Here is a 16,748-nt window from a genome sequence, read left to right as displayed (position 1 = left end):
GTTTAAATGTTAAAGTGAGTAGAGTTGAGATGATAAAATATTGTTAGAATATTATTTTTTAATATTAATATTATTTTGAAATTTGAAAAATTTGAATTATTTATTATATTTTGTGTTAGAATTTGAAAAAGTTGTAATGATGAGTTGAGATGAATTGAGAGTAATTGAACATCCAAACAAAGCCTTAATATTTGTATTGAAAAGTTCCATGTTTTGAGTCTTTGACCCGTTCTTACCAAACCAAATTAAGGACCTTTCTTAGCACTGCCTTCCATTGACGACATGCTTCTTGTTCTACACGTCGATCGATATACATGACTCCAATTCCTTCATCTTCTCCATGACTATTCCTTTCCTGTCCTTTCTCTGTATCTCTCCTCTTTCAATCTGACCATGATTATGGAGGCACTTCGAAGAAAAGATAGAAACATAAAGGGTGTAATTGAATAGGGAAAAAAACTTTTTAAGTAGAAAATAGATGAAAATGCTGACAAAGAGAGCACATGAGCAGAAATCCATCAAAGTATGAGTAGTTCTAAAGTGGGAACTTTATAAGTTTTATGTCTTAGAATAAGAACAGATCAAAACACAAGTCAAGCATGGAGGTATTTTCTCATTAATATATAACTTTCAGATGACAAGTTTGTTATGCCAACTTGGAAAATTAGAATCCGAAGTTTTAAGTCAATATTGTACGTATAGAGCTTTACCCAACAGTCTCGTCCATTGGTTCCTCAAAACAAGAAACTTCCGAGAAAGATGTATATGTCGTCCTTGCTCACTCGACGACTCATCATGCACTTTATTGGAGGAAAAGAACGGGTAAAACCCTTTTAGGGTTCCAAGTCTTCTCCAATTATTCTCAAGGCAAGTCAAGCAAAGTTTAGGTTGGTGAGAGTAGGGTTTTTTTAAAAAAAAAAAATACAGGAAAAGAAAAATCAAGTCAAGGTCAATGTCTGTCTAAACTTTAATGACAAAAAAGCTCCCCACTCAGAGCCATACTTCATACACTATAATCTCCTACTAAAGGGTGTTTTCAGTAAGTTCAAAATGATTCGTTCCTTGGAGCTCCGGCTTAAAATAGAAAAGCTCTGTGATCGTCGTCAACCTGCAAATTGCAAAAGAAACAAAAGAACTCCGAACGATGGCTGGTGGAGGAAGGCTTGGAGATATCATAAAAATGGATGAAGAGCTTATTATGAAAACTTGCTCTTCTGCCATGAACGCTCACAAGTTTCAAGGGAACCCCTTTACTTTTGAGAAAATCAGTGATTCATCAGATACTTATACGTCCTTCATTTTCAGCTTTGCTGGATCTTGGTCTATAAACGATTGGCAGCTTGCTCAAAAACCTTTTGGAGAAACCCAGATCAAAACTGAACTGTTTCCTTCTCTTAGAAGTATAGGCAACGATGAATTTGCCATGGTTAATCAAGCTTTCCAGCAGAGGTTCGAGGAGCAGATCTTGGGGACTTCAGATTTCCGAGCTAAGGTACTATAATTTGGGTCGTTTTCTGTTGTTTTGTTTTTAAGTACCACTTCTTTGGTTTCTACGGTGAATTCTGCAATGATTTTCTGACATGTATATGTTCTAATTTTGGAAAGAATATGCAGCTAGCCTGCCATTTTCATCTATCCCCCCATTGACCAATCATATCTTGCCATGTCTGCAGAACTTATGAATACGCCTTGTTAATTAATAGCTGAAAGTAGTACGTATAGGATTCTTTGTTGAATTGGTTAGCAATTTGGATTATGTAATTAACTCAGATGTTAACAAATCATAAAACAAATTTCACTATTCATAATTATGTAATAAATTCACAGATACTAAGCAATAAAGGACAAAAGAGAGGTTGCCTAAGGAAGGTGGATTGGGGATAATAAGTGTAGAAATAAAGTATAAACTATGCAAAGGAACAATTTTTTGTAATCCTTGAAATAATATGTATGAAAAAAACTTAAACCTCTTCATAATAAAAAGACTAAGGGTGTAAATTTAAACTAGAAACCCGGTCTGGACCGGTTGTACCGGTTTTGAACTGGTCTGGTCCAGGACTGGTTCTTGTAATGTGCAAATAGGCCGAAACTGGTCTAGTTCTGGTTTTACGATTTCTCAGACCGGACCAAACTAGTCGATAAAAAAAAAAAAAATTAATATTTTTTATATATGTTTTATACAAAATTAATATTATACAAAAAATTTATATATAATATATATAATTATATATCATATATGAAATAATTTCATATTATAATTTATAAATTATAACATAAAATGTTAATCTTAAATATAAACATTTGTAATTATTTTGATCATATGCTATTAATATAATTATATATAAGATAATGTTATTATAAAATAAAAGTTTAATCTTAAAAATAAAAATTTAATTGATCATATATTATATAGCTATAATAATATATAATTTATAACTAATTCTAATATATTAGCTATACTAATAGACTAATATTAATGCTATTATATATTCTAATAATTTATATAGCTATATTAATATATAAGTTTATAACTAATATTAATATATAACTATACTAATAATCTAATATTAATACTATTATATAGTCTAATAATTTATATAGCTATACTAATATATAAGTTTATAACTAATACTAATATATAGTTAATAGTCTAATATAGACTATAGTTATAGTTATATCAATATAGTTATACTAAATCACTATAACTAATACTAATATCATTATAATATATTAGAGTTACATCACAATATATGTATAACAGACTAATAGTATAGTTAACTTAATATGTTAGTATTAAGTTCACTAACATATTAAGTTCACTACAAGTCTACAATTATGTATAATATGGATATCACTATTAATATTGGTATAATCTATAGTTATTTAGTATAAATCAATTACAAATATTAATGTAATTAACTAAATGTAATCATATACAAAATGTAAAAACTAAAAAGTTTAATAATTGACAATTAACATAGATCCATAATATTAATACTCTAGTTAGTAACAAATTAGCAATTAATATCATAAATATAAATATAATTAATTATTTTTTTAATCACTTAATTAAATAATACACATTGAATAGTTTACTTAATTTTAATTTTAGTAATTTAAATAATTTTTTAAATTAAATTATGTGCCTAAAAGATAAAAGAATAACACTATACCTCCTATGCCAAACACCAAACAGTGCTGTTTAGTATAAAACAGGACCTAAACAGTGCTGTTTAAGTCCAGGAGGGGGAGAATTTTGAAACTGAGCTGCGTGCTCAATTTTTTTTTTTAAATAAACCGAATGTTGAAACGGTTCTGTTTGGGTCAAATTTCAATTCAAATGGCGCATTTTCAACGTTAGTTTTCAGCCCCCTCCCCTCCCTCCCCCTCTCCCAATCTGAAAGAGCTCCCTCGATTTTCAGTTTTCACTTTCACTCCCCCCTCCCTAGAAAGGCAAAAACCCTAGCCCTCCCTTTGTCGCATCCCCCCTCCTCCAGCCCCTTTGACACATCTGTGACTCCGTCGAAGTTCTCTTTATCCCCTTCGTCGCATATTTTTGCTTATTTCTGATTGGTACTGTCTCTCTCTCTCTTTCTCTCTATGGTTTTTAATCTTTTGATGGTGTTGGTTCTAGTTTTGAATCGCTATTGTTTGTTGGTCCTTTTGTGATTTTTGATGTATTTTGAAATTGGGATGTGGGTATGCTCCTGCCTCCCGTAGATTTAATTGATTTTCTTGATTTTATTAATCGGAAGTTTCGTGTGTATCCTGCACAAAGTATGTACTATCATTGATTTTATTGATCTATAATGCTCTTGCAAATGAGTGTGTGTACTGTCATCTTTTGTTGATCTCATAAGGAAACTGTCATGTGTCCAAATTCATCATCATGCAGCACAAAGTATTGGGGTAAAATACTCATATAAATCTATCAACACATAGTAAAATTATAAAATTGCATTAAGGGGAAATGAATAGCCTGACAAGTGAAGAGTACTAGTAAGTTAGACAAACCCAAATGTATTTTTCACTGCAACCAAATAAAAGTATTCCATGTCTTGCATGCATGGTGTCACTTGTTTTCTGTGCATGCAAAAAACATAGATGTTAGCCTTGAAAACACCTTAGATGATTGAGGAACAAAAAATCCATATGAGACTTAATTTATCATTTGTTAGATTGTTTTGTGAAGCTCTTACTCTCTAATATATATAATCTTTGTTATTGTGAAGCTGTTAGATTTTTAGGATATATAAGAAGATCAATAGTCTATTGCAGACTTGGGGCATTATTTTTCACTTATAGAATTTGTTGGTCATTTAAGCCCTTATATGACATCTTACTTGACTTTTAGAATCTGTTGGGGCATGTTCTGATTTTAATTATATATATATATATATAAAAAAAAAAAAGAATCTGTTGGGGGCTATACTGACATCTTCCATTTTGTTCCACTTTTTATAAAGCAGATATTTTATAGCAACTTTTTTTTTACATAGCAGATTTTTGTAAATAGTAATAGATTTTTAATAAAACAGTAAAGCAATTTTTTTTTTTAATAAACAGATTTTTATGATAAATTTGCATTTTATTAAAATCGAAAAATCGGATTGAATTTGACTGGAAACTGGTAAAATCGGAGGTACCGGTTTAGGAGGATAACCAGTGCGTAATCGGTTTTAGAAAATGCAAAACTGATGCATACCGGTTCTGTTCGATCTAAAATTTTGTCTAAAATGGGACCGGACCAGACCGGTTACATCCTTAAGAATGACTATATGAAAGTAGGATACTTACTTATTCCAAATGGAAAATTAAGGTTGTGTTTGGGTAGTGGGGTAAATATTCTGTGAATAGTAGTAAAAAAATAATTAAAAAAATAATGAATAATAGTGAATAGTAGTGAAAAGTAGGTGAAAAGTAATAATAAAATAATGAATTGTAGTGAGTTATTCTCAAAATACCTGAGAAAACCTAAGAATACCTTCCTAAACTAGGCCTAAATCATAATGTACTGAAAAACCTAAATCCCAACTTTATAAAGAGAAAACATAGTTCTTATATCTGTACAAGGGATCCTAAGCTAGCACCGAAATAGACTGTAATGCAATTGGAAAATATAAAACGTCTTGTATTTGACTACAAGTTGTATAAAATTCAGGTGGAAATGGCCATGCAAAAATCTGTGAAAGGGAGGAAGCAAATGGTGTTTACAGGACACTCCACGGGTGGTTCAATTGCCATCCTTGCAACACTTTGGTTCTTGGAAAAATGCTCCATAAGAGAAGATACCTCGCCTCTCTGTGTGACTTTTGGATGTCCTCTAACTGGTAATCACATATTTTCACATGCCCTTAGCCGAGAGAAATGGGCTTCCTACTTCAAACACTTTGTCATGAGATATGACATTGTCCCCCGGATCTTGCTTGCTCCTATTCCATCCATTGATCAAAAAATTCCACCAATCCTGCAACTCTTCGATGCAAAATGCAAAAATCCTGCACTTCAACACTTTGAAAATATCATTACTCAACAGGCATCGGATTTTTTTATAACTGTAATGAGGAATGCATCGGCCATGACAAGCCATGCTGCCTGCAAACTCATGGGGAACACGAATTTCCTCTTGGAAACTACAGCCAGCTTCATATCATTAAGCCCTTACAAACCCTTTGGAACCTACATCTTCTGCACTGGCAACGGAAAATTGGTGGTGTTGAGCAACCCAGATGCTGTTCTGCAGCTACTATTTTACTCTTGTCAATTGAGCAGGGAAACTGATCAAGAGGTAGACATTGCCTATAAAAGTCTTCTGCAACATTTTGTATATGAAGTTGAACTGCAAGAAAGCTTACAAATGCAAGATGTACACAATCTTGACTTGAACCAATTGGGAACCCTCCCACTATCTGCAGAGGTAGGAGGAGATAGTGCCACACTCAACTCAGCCTTGAATGATCTCGGATTAGTAAGCTCTCTTTCTTTTACTTGTTTTTACCAAAATTATTCATTGGAGTTTGAACAAATTCGATAGTCTGGAATCTCTTGAAAGGATTTGATGTTAAACTTTCACTTGCTATACTGGTTTTTATCAAATTAGGCTTTTGAAGCAACAGATAATTCATCTTGGTATCACAATAGATGCTTTTTAGTATTTGTTCTTATTTATTCTGTATGGAAGTTTAGAGCTCGAGAGCCAGACTGTGTCTTCGTGCTGTTGGAGAATTAGAGAAGCGAAAGCTGGGAAACAAGGATCATATCAATGGGAAGAAGACGGATATCGACAAAGCAATGAAGGAGCTAGAAGACTACCGAGCGAAGAGTGCGCTTCGGAAGTTAGGCTATTATGATGCCTTCAAGCTTCAAAAAGACTACAAGGACTTCGATGCTACTGTGAAGAGACAAGAACTAGCAGGTATATGGGATGAAATCATCGAGATGTTAAAAAGATACGAACTCCCAGATGGATTCGAGGGTGATAAGGGTTGGGTAGAGCTCGGAACGAGGTATCGCCGCCTTGTTGAGCCCCTGGATATCGCTAACTACTATCGACAATCCAAGAACGAAGACACAGGAGCCTATATGAAGAGAGGCAGGCCAAAGCGTTACAGATACACACAGAGATGGCGGGAGCATGCTGGGAAGATGGCTACTGATGCCAGTGGAGAATCCAATTTCTGGGCAGAGTTAGAGGAGATTCATAGCAAAACTGGTAGCAGGGAAGGGTTTGAAGAAGTCAAGGATAGAGTTTTAAAGCTAGAAGAAGATGTGCATAAATGGGTTTTTGGCGGCGACTTGGATAGAGATGTGTTCTTAGAGGAATCCACCCTTGTGAAGTGGTGGAAAATACTTCCTGACGAGCATAAGAGTAGATCTTGCCTTTCACGATTCATGAATGGATAAAGAAATGGAGATTTTGGCTGTTCAGTGCTGACCCCTGCCTATGTGTTTTTAAATAAGAAATTTATGAATATCTGGTGTTCAAAGATAGTCTCTCTGTTGCTTGTAGAAATAAAAGAACTTCAATAGTTTTAAGGCAAATGTGAATTCAGTTTTGTGAATTATCCTTCTTGTAATTAGTAGTGCCTTCATGGATGCACAGTCACAAAAATCCTAGTTGCCACCACACCAATATGCAAGCTCATCTAACAAAACTAAGGCTGCAATAGAACCTCCTGCAAACTAGCTGGGAATCAATTATAGTTTGGTGTAAGACTCAAGTTTGTTTTTGTTCTCTTTACATTGGAGAAAGAAAAATGCTTAAAGTTTTTTTTTTATTATTATTTTTAAACATTTTATAAAAATATAAAAAAATATATCAATATACTAATAGTTACTTCCTTAGCCGTTAAGTAAAAAAAATTAAAAAATAAAATACAATATACGAGGTGTCAAAATGAGGTGTCAAATTTAGGTGCCAAAGTAGCATTTTCCTAAAGCTTTTTCAAATGCCACGTGAGAGAGAGAGACAGAGAGAAGAGAGGGGGATGTGGGGCAGTGGAAGAAGAATATGACTTCACTCTGAAAATTCCCAAATCATAGGTCAATGAAAAAGGAAAACTATGTTACCTCAATGGGCCATGCTACATACACTCCCAAAACTGGGACTCCTTTGCAGTCCACACGTGTGAAGTATTAAATTGATTAAAGTGCCCTCGATTCAAAACTAAACCCAGAAAAAGAGTTTCATTCACGGCTTTTGAATTTTTTTTTCCCTCTCTGTGCCCGTTGACTCCATCCTCCACCATCAACGACTTCTTCCACCAAGCTCCTCCAACATCGACGGGATAACCTCATCGGCCTCGTCCATAGGTAAGGATTTTGTTTATAGCTCTTCACTCTCATTATCATTTCTCGCAAACTTGTGCTCAAATCCTAACAATTAACATCTAGCTCAAATTCTATTCAATGACCATTAATTCTCATAAAATTTCATCATCATCTGATCTGGGTACATAAAATCTAACATCTTCTATACATTTCTTGCACACTGAAAATATATGCATAAAAAATGAAATATATATAAATTGAGAATATGCGTAAAATCTGGGTAGCATCTTCTGTACATTTCTTGCTTTCAAATCTCAATACTTGTCTTAAAGCTCTTGATCAAATCAATCATTTTCTTTTCTTGAATCAAAACACCAAACAGATATCATCTTGCATAAAAAAACCAAACAGATATCATCTTGCATCAAAATAATTGATCTATGGTGCTTTTCTTACAGGTGATAAAAATGAAGCAGAACAGCAAATTATAGGCACAGGGAAGCAGAACAACAAATGAAAAAAAAAAATTGAGAAGGCAAGGGTGCTGTTAGAAAATGCTTCAACTTCTCCCTCACATTCCACTTACACTTGTTCAGAATCGTTTCTCGAGGGGATAGCGACGACGACGATGATGACGGTAACGACAGTGAGATTGGTGGAGACGAACTTGGGACAGTGACTGAAGAGGGAACTTCAGAACTCAGAAGAGAAGGGATAGGTAGCCTCGTGTGTGTGTGTGTGGAGGGGGGGGGTTGTTTCAATTTCCCTCTAATGAAACACAGTGTTTCATTTAAGTGAAACACTGCGTTTCATTAAGCTTGCAATGCAGTTCCCATTGCAGTCCCCCTAGATATATATATTGATATTAATATAATATCAATATATATATATATATATATGTCTCAATGTGTGTGTCAATACACACACACAAGCGCCAACACTAAGTTTGGTCATCTAAATGAAAATTCTTTAATTTCACTATAAATTAACGGATTGAATGTTCCAAAATAAAGTTCAAATCTTGCTTTCCCATAACTTTTCATCATGACATCCATGATAGGACAACTGCAAACTCATTTCTTCTTGATACCCCATTCACCAGTTTCTCTATACCTTTCTACATCACAAGAATTTCTTGCTTGATAAACAAATATGGCTTATTAGGATTTTAAACTTAAGTTAAACAAGCCATAATTAATAGTTAGTTATAGAACAATAACTTTGTGTGCATACAAAGTGAAAGACTTCAGGAAAAGATAAGTATTTACTCAAAATTGCAATGGCTCCGAATTGATGGCATGTCTGTAGTAACATTACCAAATTGCAATGGCTCCGAATTTATATGCATATTGAATTACAAAATGACAAAAGATAAGATGGGAACCATGATCATTAAAAACAAAGGTAGATTCAAAATCAGAAAAAGTATTGTAGCCTACTCACAAACTGCAAATTCCTGATCAGCAAGGCAAAACCATCCAATGCCGTTGGCCTAGATAGGAAGCTTTTAGACTCTCTAAAAATTTAAATCATAAAATGTAAGAGTGGTGTTTTACCTTTTAGGGCTGAAGAAGGGATGAAGTAGACGACGGATTCGAGCAAGTAGTGGACAAATCCTAGGGCAGAAGAAATCGCTGGACTCTAGGGACAATAGGTTAGACTTGGTTCACCGGCCTCAAAACTTGGTTTGACTCCAAGACAGCGGCGACGACAGATTGGTGGAGATGAACTTGGGACACTGCTCGGAGGGGACAAATCTTCAGAAGGGGAGGATTTTGGATTAGGCAACTCAGAAGGGGGAGGGATAGTGAAGCTCAGTCCCCCAAATGGAGACTGCAATAAGAATTTCTCTATTCTACCTAGATACATAGCCACTCAAGTAACTTCACTCTAAAAGGTAGATGTCACCTTGAATCTTGCAAAGACCCCCATATTATGTCAACATGCTAAGATTCATCAGGCCAAAAAGAATATAACTAAAAACCAAGAAGCACAGTTCATAGGAAGGTACATACTTATGGAACTTTATTTGTTAGTTGTATTCTCGATGCTCGTGAAAGGAACACTTGACTGGAGATTGTAAAATTGTGACCAAAAGTGCTACAAAGGAACCATTACACACACATTTTGTTTGGATTTCAATGTTTAGATAGGTGCCAGTTATTTGAAACCAATGTTTCTAAAAATAACTCAAGCTACCTATCGAGTAAGTATCGAGAGAATTTTTTGTCTGAGACATTTTTTTATCACAAATAGTGCCAATAATTTTTTTGAGGGCGTTTTTGCTTCGATTTGAGCCTATTGTCCCAAGCATGACACAAGCCTCATTAAAAATTCACCAAAAAACTATAAGATATCATTGTCGGGTCAAGTCATCAATTTGGACTGACATACTAGCAAAACACTCCACAAACTCAACAAATGGGTCATTAGAACTACACGAACATGTCTCAATGGGCTAAAGCAAAAATTTCATTAAAAATGCAAATTGTACTTAAAAAAAACTTATAAAAAATTTAATTCTTCATGTGTTAGCTATTGACATGTTGAGAGTTATTAAATTTAAAATTTGAGTTTCAAAAGAAAAAAGAAAATTGACAAAATGAATATTATAAGTAAAATTATATGTACATGCAGCACTACTCAAAATTCATTACCCACGCGATCACTAAATTATTTGCTTTTATTTTCTTGAATATAGGTCTTTAAAGAAATATATTACAATTTATAATTGTTGTATTAATTTTATTTTTCAAGTGTTATTTTATTGTATTTTACTGAGTCCTTCACTAGGTCCTTATTTGTAATTTCATCTATTTTGTAATTTCATTCTTTGTACTTTTACTTTACTTCTTGTAACTAGTATAAATAGCCGTGTAAAATGGTTTACCAATTAATTCATTTTATTCAGAAGTATTTTACTTCAACCCGTGTCTTCACATTTAATATGGTATCATTAGTATTCTAGAGTCTTCCGCCGTAACTGCGATTGTTTTCCCATTTTCTCTCCTGGCTTCGAACTCTTCATCTTCCTCTTCGATTTCGATGGTAGAACCTTCGATTCCCTTCTTCTTTCATAAAGGAGATAGTCATGGTATTGTGCTAATTACTCAATCTTTCAATGGTGATAACTATCACCCGTGGTCTCGATCGATGAACAAGTTAGGGTTTGTTGATGGAAGTGTTCTCAAACCTTCAAATCCAACCGATCCAATGCTTGCTTCTTGGATACGATGTAATAACATGGTAATCTCTTGGATTCTTAACTTCGTATCGCTTGAGATTTTTGCTAATATTCTCTACATCAATACGACATATAAAATCTGAAATGATCTCAAGGAGCGATTCTCTAAGAAGAATGGCCCCCGTATTTTCTAGTTACAAAAGTCGAGTTCGACTTTTTCTCAAGGTCAGTTGAATGTTAGTGCTTATTTTACTAAGTTGAAAGGTCTTTGAGACGAGTTAATCAATTACAAACATATTCCGGTTTGTTCTTGTGGAGCTGTTTAAACTCTTAATTGCTATGTTCAACAAGAGCATATACTTCAGTTTCTTGTTGGTTTAAATGAGTCATATGCCTCTGTTAGGGCTTAGATTTTATTAATGGAGTCGTTGCCTCCTCTTAACAAGGTTTTTAGCCTTGTCTTACAAGAGGAACAACAGCGTGAGATTTCAATTCTTCATGTTCCTTCACATGAGAATCATGCTTTTACTGTTAAATATGAGACTAATCGATTTGTGCAGTATGTGCTGAAGAAGGAACGCCCTGTTTGCAAGCATTGTAGTCTTGTTGGCCATGTTATTGAGAAGTGTTTCAAACTACATGGATTTCTCCCTGGATACAAGTTCAAGCCACGACAGCAGTCCATGGCCAATCAAGTTGTCTCTGACAACACTTCTTCGGTTACATCTCCTATTTCATTTACTGGGTCTCAATATTAGCAATTACTGGCTATGCTTCAATCATCTAATCCTGCTATGCCCTTTGAAATTTCAAAACACACTGCAAATGCAGTTTCCTCTGTTCAAATTATATTTTATCTGCGTTTTCTTCTACTCGTGTTATACCTACTAATCTTGATTTTTATATTTTATCTGTGTTTTCTTCTACTCGTGTTATACCTACTAATCTTGATTCTTCTTCTTGGATTATTGATTCGGGAGCCACATATCACATGGTTCCATGTATATCTTTTTTTTCCTCCTTTATTCGTTATTAACACCTCAGTTAAGCTTCCAAATGGCCTAAGTGTATCTGTTACACATATTGTCATTATTCACATTTCTAAGGATTTAATACTTAGAGATGTTCTTTGTATTCCAATTTTTTCTTTCAATTTAATTTCCGTTAGCAAGTTAACATCAAATCTGACTTCTTGTTTGTCTTTTTTTTTCTAATCTTGTTTTTATACAAGACCTGATTCACTAGAAGTTGATTGGAGTGGATGGACACAAAAGATGTCTTTACTTTCTGCAACAATCAGACTGTTCTTCTAGTGATTTGCTTGACTCTCAATCAGGCTGTTTTTATACAGGACCTAATTCACTAGAAGTTGATTGAGTGGATAGACACAAAAGAGGCCTTTACCTTCTGCAACAATCAGGCTGTTCTTCTAGTGATTTGCTTGACTCTCAATCTTTACGTGTATCTTCTTCCAATTTAGCTAAACAATTGGTTGCTTGTTCAAAGTCATCAAGATATGCTTTATTTGAACTTTGGCATCATAGATTGGGTCATCCTTCTGTTTCAAGGATGAAATTATTAAATAAAGTTTTTCCCGATATGTTAGAAACTGACCTTTCATGCCTTGTTTGTCCTCTGACCAAATAAAAGAATTACATTTTCCTAATAATCCTCATTTCTCTGCATTTTCATTTGATTTAATTCACTGTGATGTGGACATTTTTTTACTCCCACTGTTGAAGGTTACAATTTTTTTTTAACAATTGTTGATGATTGTACAAGGGCCACATGGATTCATATTTTAAAATGTAAATATGAAGTTTCTTGTCTCATTCCTCAAATTTTCAAACTTCTTGAAACACATTTTCAAAGAAAAGAAAAGAAAATTCGTACTGATCATGGTACTGAATTTTTCTTAACATCCTTTCTTAAATCAAAAGGTGTTATGCACCATTTAAGTTGTATTGAAACTCCTCAACAGAATTCTGTTGTTGAGCGTAAACATCAACACATCTTGAACACAGCTAGGGCCTTAATATTTAAATCCAATTTGCCTCTTCCTTTTTGGAGAGATACAATTCTCACAGCTACTCATCTCATAAACAGATTGTCTACACCTATTTTAGGAAATAAATCACATTGTGAGTTACTTTTTCAATTCCCTCCTACCTATGATTATCTCAAAACCTTTGGCTGTTTTTGTTTTGCATCTTCTCTACTTAGATCATGATCTAAATTTGATCCTAGAGCACGATCGTGTATATTTCTTGGTTATCCATTTAGCATTATAAGCTCTTAGATCTTGCTTCCAAACATATTTTTGTTTCAAGACATGTTGTTTTTCATAAGCATGTTTTTCATTATAATCTTTTGTTCATTTACCTTTTGTCTCTCAATCTAACTCCACTTCAATGCATTTTAACTCTGATCCATTGTTTTTACCAAAACAAACATCAAATTTTGATCTATATCATGTGCCTTCAACTTTGTCTACTGCTGAAAATTCCTTACCTCCAGACATAGTTTCACCTACTGCTGAGGATTATTTTCCTTCAAATTTACCCCTTCCCACTTCATCACAACTCCATACAGGTCTTAAACCAGTCCAACCATCTATTGCTTCTCTTTCTATCCATAAATCATCTAGACTTAGAGGAGCTCCTAGTTATTTGCAGCATTATTATTGCAATTCCCTTACTGCACACTCTTCATGAAATTCCACAGGTTCTGTTCCTATACCAACAAGTACTCAATATGATCTTCATCACTCTGTTTCTTATCATAGGCTGTCTTCTAAACACAAATTCTTTGCTTTAGCTATTACTGCTGACATAGAGCTTGAGTTTTATTATCAGGCAGTCGAGCACTTTCATTGGAGAGATGCTTGATTGCCGAGATTGTAGCCTTAGAAAATAATAATATCTGGATTGTTACCTCTTTACCTATTGGAAAAAGCTCATTGGATGTAAATGGGTCTATAAAATCAAGTATAGAGTTGATGGTTCTATTGAGCATTACAAAGTAAGATTGGTTGCTAAGGGGTATACTTAACGTGAGAGTTTGGACTATTCTAAAACTTTTTTGCCTGTGGCAAAAATGGTTACTATTCATACACTTCTTGTCATAGTTGTTGTTAAGAATTGGTCTTTGATTCAACTTGATGTAAATAATATCTTTTTACATGTTGACTTACTTAAGAAAGTTTACATGATGACTCCTCCTGTTTTCATACTAAGGGGGAGTCTAAACTCTAAAGTGTGCAAATTAAATAAGTCCATTTATGGACTGAAGCAAACATTTCGTCAATAGTTTGGATTCTTACCTTACTTTCAGATTTTCATGTTTTTCATTGTAATAGTGCTCATTTGTTTTGTATATCACAACTGCTCTCCATATTATTGCTAATTCCATTTTCCATGAGCGCACAAAATACATTAAACTTGATTACTGTTTTGTACAGGACAAACTTCAAGTTGGAGTAATTAAGACATTTCATGTTACTTCTCAACATCAACTTGCTGATATTCTTACTTTGCTTTGGGCAACCAACAATTCTTTGTTTTGATCACTAAGATGGGAGTTCATTCCATTTACTCTTCATCTTGAGGGGGAGTATTACAATTTATAATTGTTGTATTAATTTTATTTGTCAAGTTTATTTTATTCGGTATTTTACTGAGTCCTTCACTAGGTCTTTGTTTATAATTTCATCTATTTTGTAATTTCATTCTTTGTATTTTTACTTTACTTCTTGTAACTAGTATAAATCAACGTGTAAAATGGTTTACCAATTAATTATTTTATTCAGAAGTATTTTACTTCAACCCGCGTCTTCACATTTAATAAAATACAACAACAATGATCGATGCTACTTTCTAGCTTGGTTTTTTAAATGCACGAGATAGAATTAGTCCTACCAAATGGGTTATGCAAGGGGTATCGTCATATGGTTACAGTTCTTGGTCATTTTGCATTAATTACTCTAAACTAACACATTTACAGCATCTTTAATTTCATGATTTGTTTGGATGTAAGAAGCCTTTTAATTCATTTTATTTCATCTAATAATTATAATTTTTTTAAATTTTTAAATAAAATATAATAAATAATTTAAATTTAAAAAATCTAAAAATAAAAATAATATTAAAAATAATATTTTATTTAAGTTTTAATTTTTATAGTATAACTCACCATCGCTTGCTTTCTCACAAACTGGAAGCTCTGACTGGAGTTCCAACGATCTGAGAAACTAGACAGTTGAGAGCTGTTCACTTTATTTATTTATTTATTATTAATCTTTGTGCAGGAAAGTTCCATGTTTTGAGTCTTTTGAGTCTTTAACCCGTTCTTGCCAAACCAAAGGACCTTTCGCAGCACCTGCCTTCCATTGACGACATGCTTTTTGTCCCATACGTCGATATAACATATTCCCTTCGAGGAGACTCTATACATAATATTTTGTATAATATATTATATAATAATATATTAAATGAGAAATATTTTTATAAAATATATTATAAAAGTAATATAATTTTATAAAAATATCCTCCTTTTATAATATTATTATACAATATATTATATAATTTATTGTATGTATATCATTACTCTTTCCTTCAATTCCTTTATCTTCTCCATGATATTCCTTTTCTATCCTTTCTCTGTATCTCTCCTCTTTCGATCTGGAGGCACTAGGAATGATATGATAACGAGATGTGATTAAAAATTTGTAAACACTAATAAAATAATTTAAGTTATGATATTTTATTAGATTTTAAAAAATAAGAGAAAAAAATTAAATAAAAATATTATAAAGTTAAAATATTATTATAATATAATTCTTTAAATTATATTCTTTTTAGGAGTTAAAAAAATTGAATTATTTTTTATATTTTTTTTTTAAGTTTAAGAAAATTGTAATGATTAGATAATTATTAGATAAAAAAATTGAATATTTAAAATTGAAATGTGTTTGAGTTTGAGTGATGTTCGAGAACGAAATAAGATAAGATGATATGAAACCTCTTCCAAACAATCCCTTAAAAGAAGAGAAAAATATAAGAGAAATGATATTTATAGTTATAAAGTATGCAAGTACCGTGCACCCTCTTTTAAAAATTGAGTAAATATATGGCCCATAAGAAAAATAAGTTTTTTAATTGTAGATTTTACTCTTTTTCAAAATGAATACAATATATTTATATAACAAATGATTGTACGTAGTATTATTCGAAACACATAAAAGGTGTAATTGAAGAGGGGAAAAAAACTTTTTCAAGTAGAAAAGAGATGGCAATGCAGAAAAAGAGCACATGAACAGAAATCCATCAAAGTATGAGTAGTTCTAAAGTGGAAACTTTGTAAGTTTTATGTCTTAGAACAAGAATAGACCAAAACACAAGATCATTAATATTTAACTTACAGAAGACAAAGATGGCGATGTGAACTATTTTTTGCAAAAATTTTTTTATGCCAACTTGGGAAAAGAATCCAAAGTTTTAAGTAAGAGAAATTATATTTACATTTGTAGAGTGTGCAAATATCGTACAATCTTTTTGAAAAAAATGAATAAATACAGGATCTACATAAAAAAAAAAATCTCTAATAGAAGACTTTTCAATTTTTCAAAATAATTATACAACACTTACATACTGTACGACTATAAGTAATATTAATCTTTAGGTCAATATATAGAGCTTTACCTAACAGACTCATCCAATGATTCCTCAAAACAAGAAATTTCCGAAAAATATGATCTTGATCACTCAGCAACTCACTTCAATGGAGGATCAGGAAT

General features: G+C 32.8%; 1 protein-coding gene across 1 annotated transcript; it reads left to right on the top strand.

The window, feature by feature from the left end:
• Positions 1 to 990: 990 nt before the first annotated feature.
• Positions 991 to 7,061, top strand: LOC121236212 (protein EDS1L-like). Its single transcript, XM_041132751.1, has 3 exons — positions 991 to 1,492; positions 5,162 to 5,968; positions 6,187 to 7,061. The coding sequence occupies exons 1-3, from the start codon at positions 1,145 to 1,147 to the stop codon at positions 6,901 to 6,903; spliced, it is 1,872 nt and encodes a 623-aa protein (XP_040988685.1). The 5' UTR covers positions 991 to 1,144; the 3' UTR covers positions 6,904 to 7,061.
• Positions 7,062 to 16,748: the final 9,687 nt, after the last annotated feature.

Source organism: Juglans microcarpa x Juglans regia, chromosome 6D, assembly GCF_004785595.1.
Source record: "Juglans microcarpa x Juglans regia isolate MS1-56 chromosome 6D, Jm3101_v1.0, whole genome shotgun sequence".
NCBI lineage: Eukaryota > Viridiplantae > Streptophyta > Magnoliopsida > Fagales > Juglandaceae > Juglans > Juglans microcarpa x Juglans regia.
This window is presented reverse-complemented; position numbering and strand designations above follow the sequence as displayed.

Coding starts and splice junctions, on each gene's coding strand:
- LOC121236212 (XM_041132751.1), top strand. CDS start 1,145: ATGGCTGGTGGAGGAAGGCTTGGAGATATCATAAAAATGGATGAAGAG. Junction 1,493..5,161: donor CTTCAGATTTCCGAGCTAAG/GTACTATAATTT, acceptor TATAAAATTCAG/GTGGAAATGGCCATGCAAAA. Junction 5,969..6,186: donor CCTTGAATGATCTCGGATTA/GTAAGCTCTCTT, acceptor ATGGAAGTTTAG/AGCTCGAGAGCCAGACTGTG.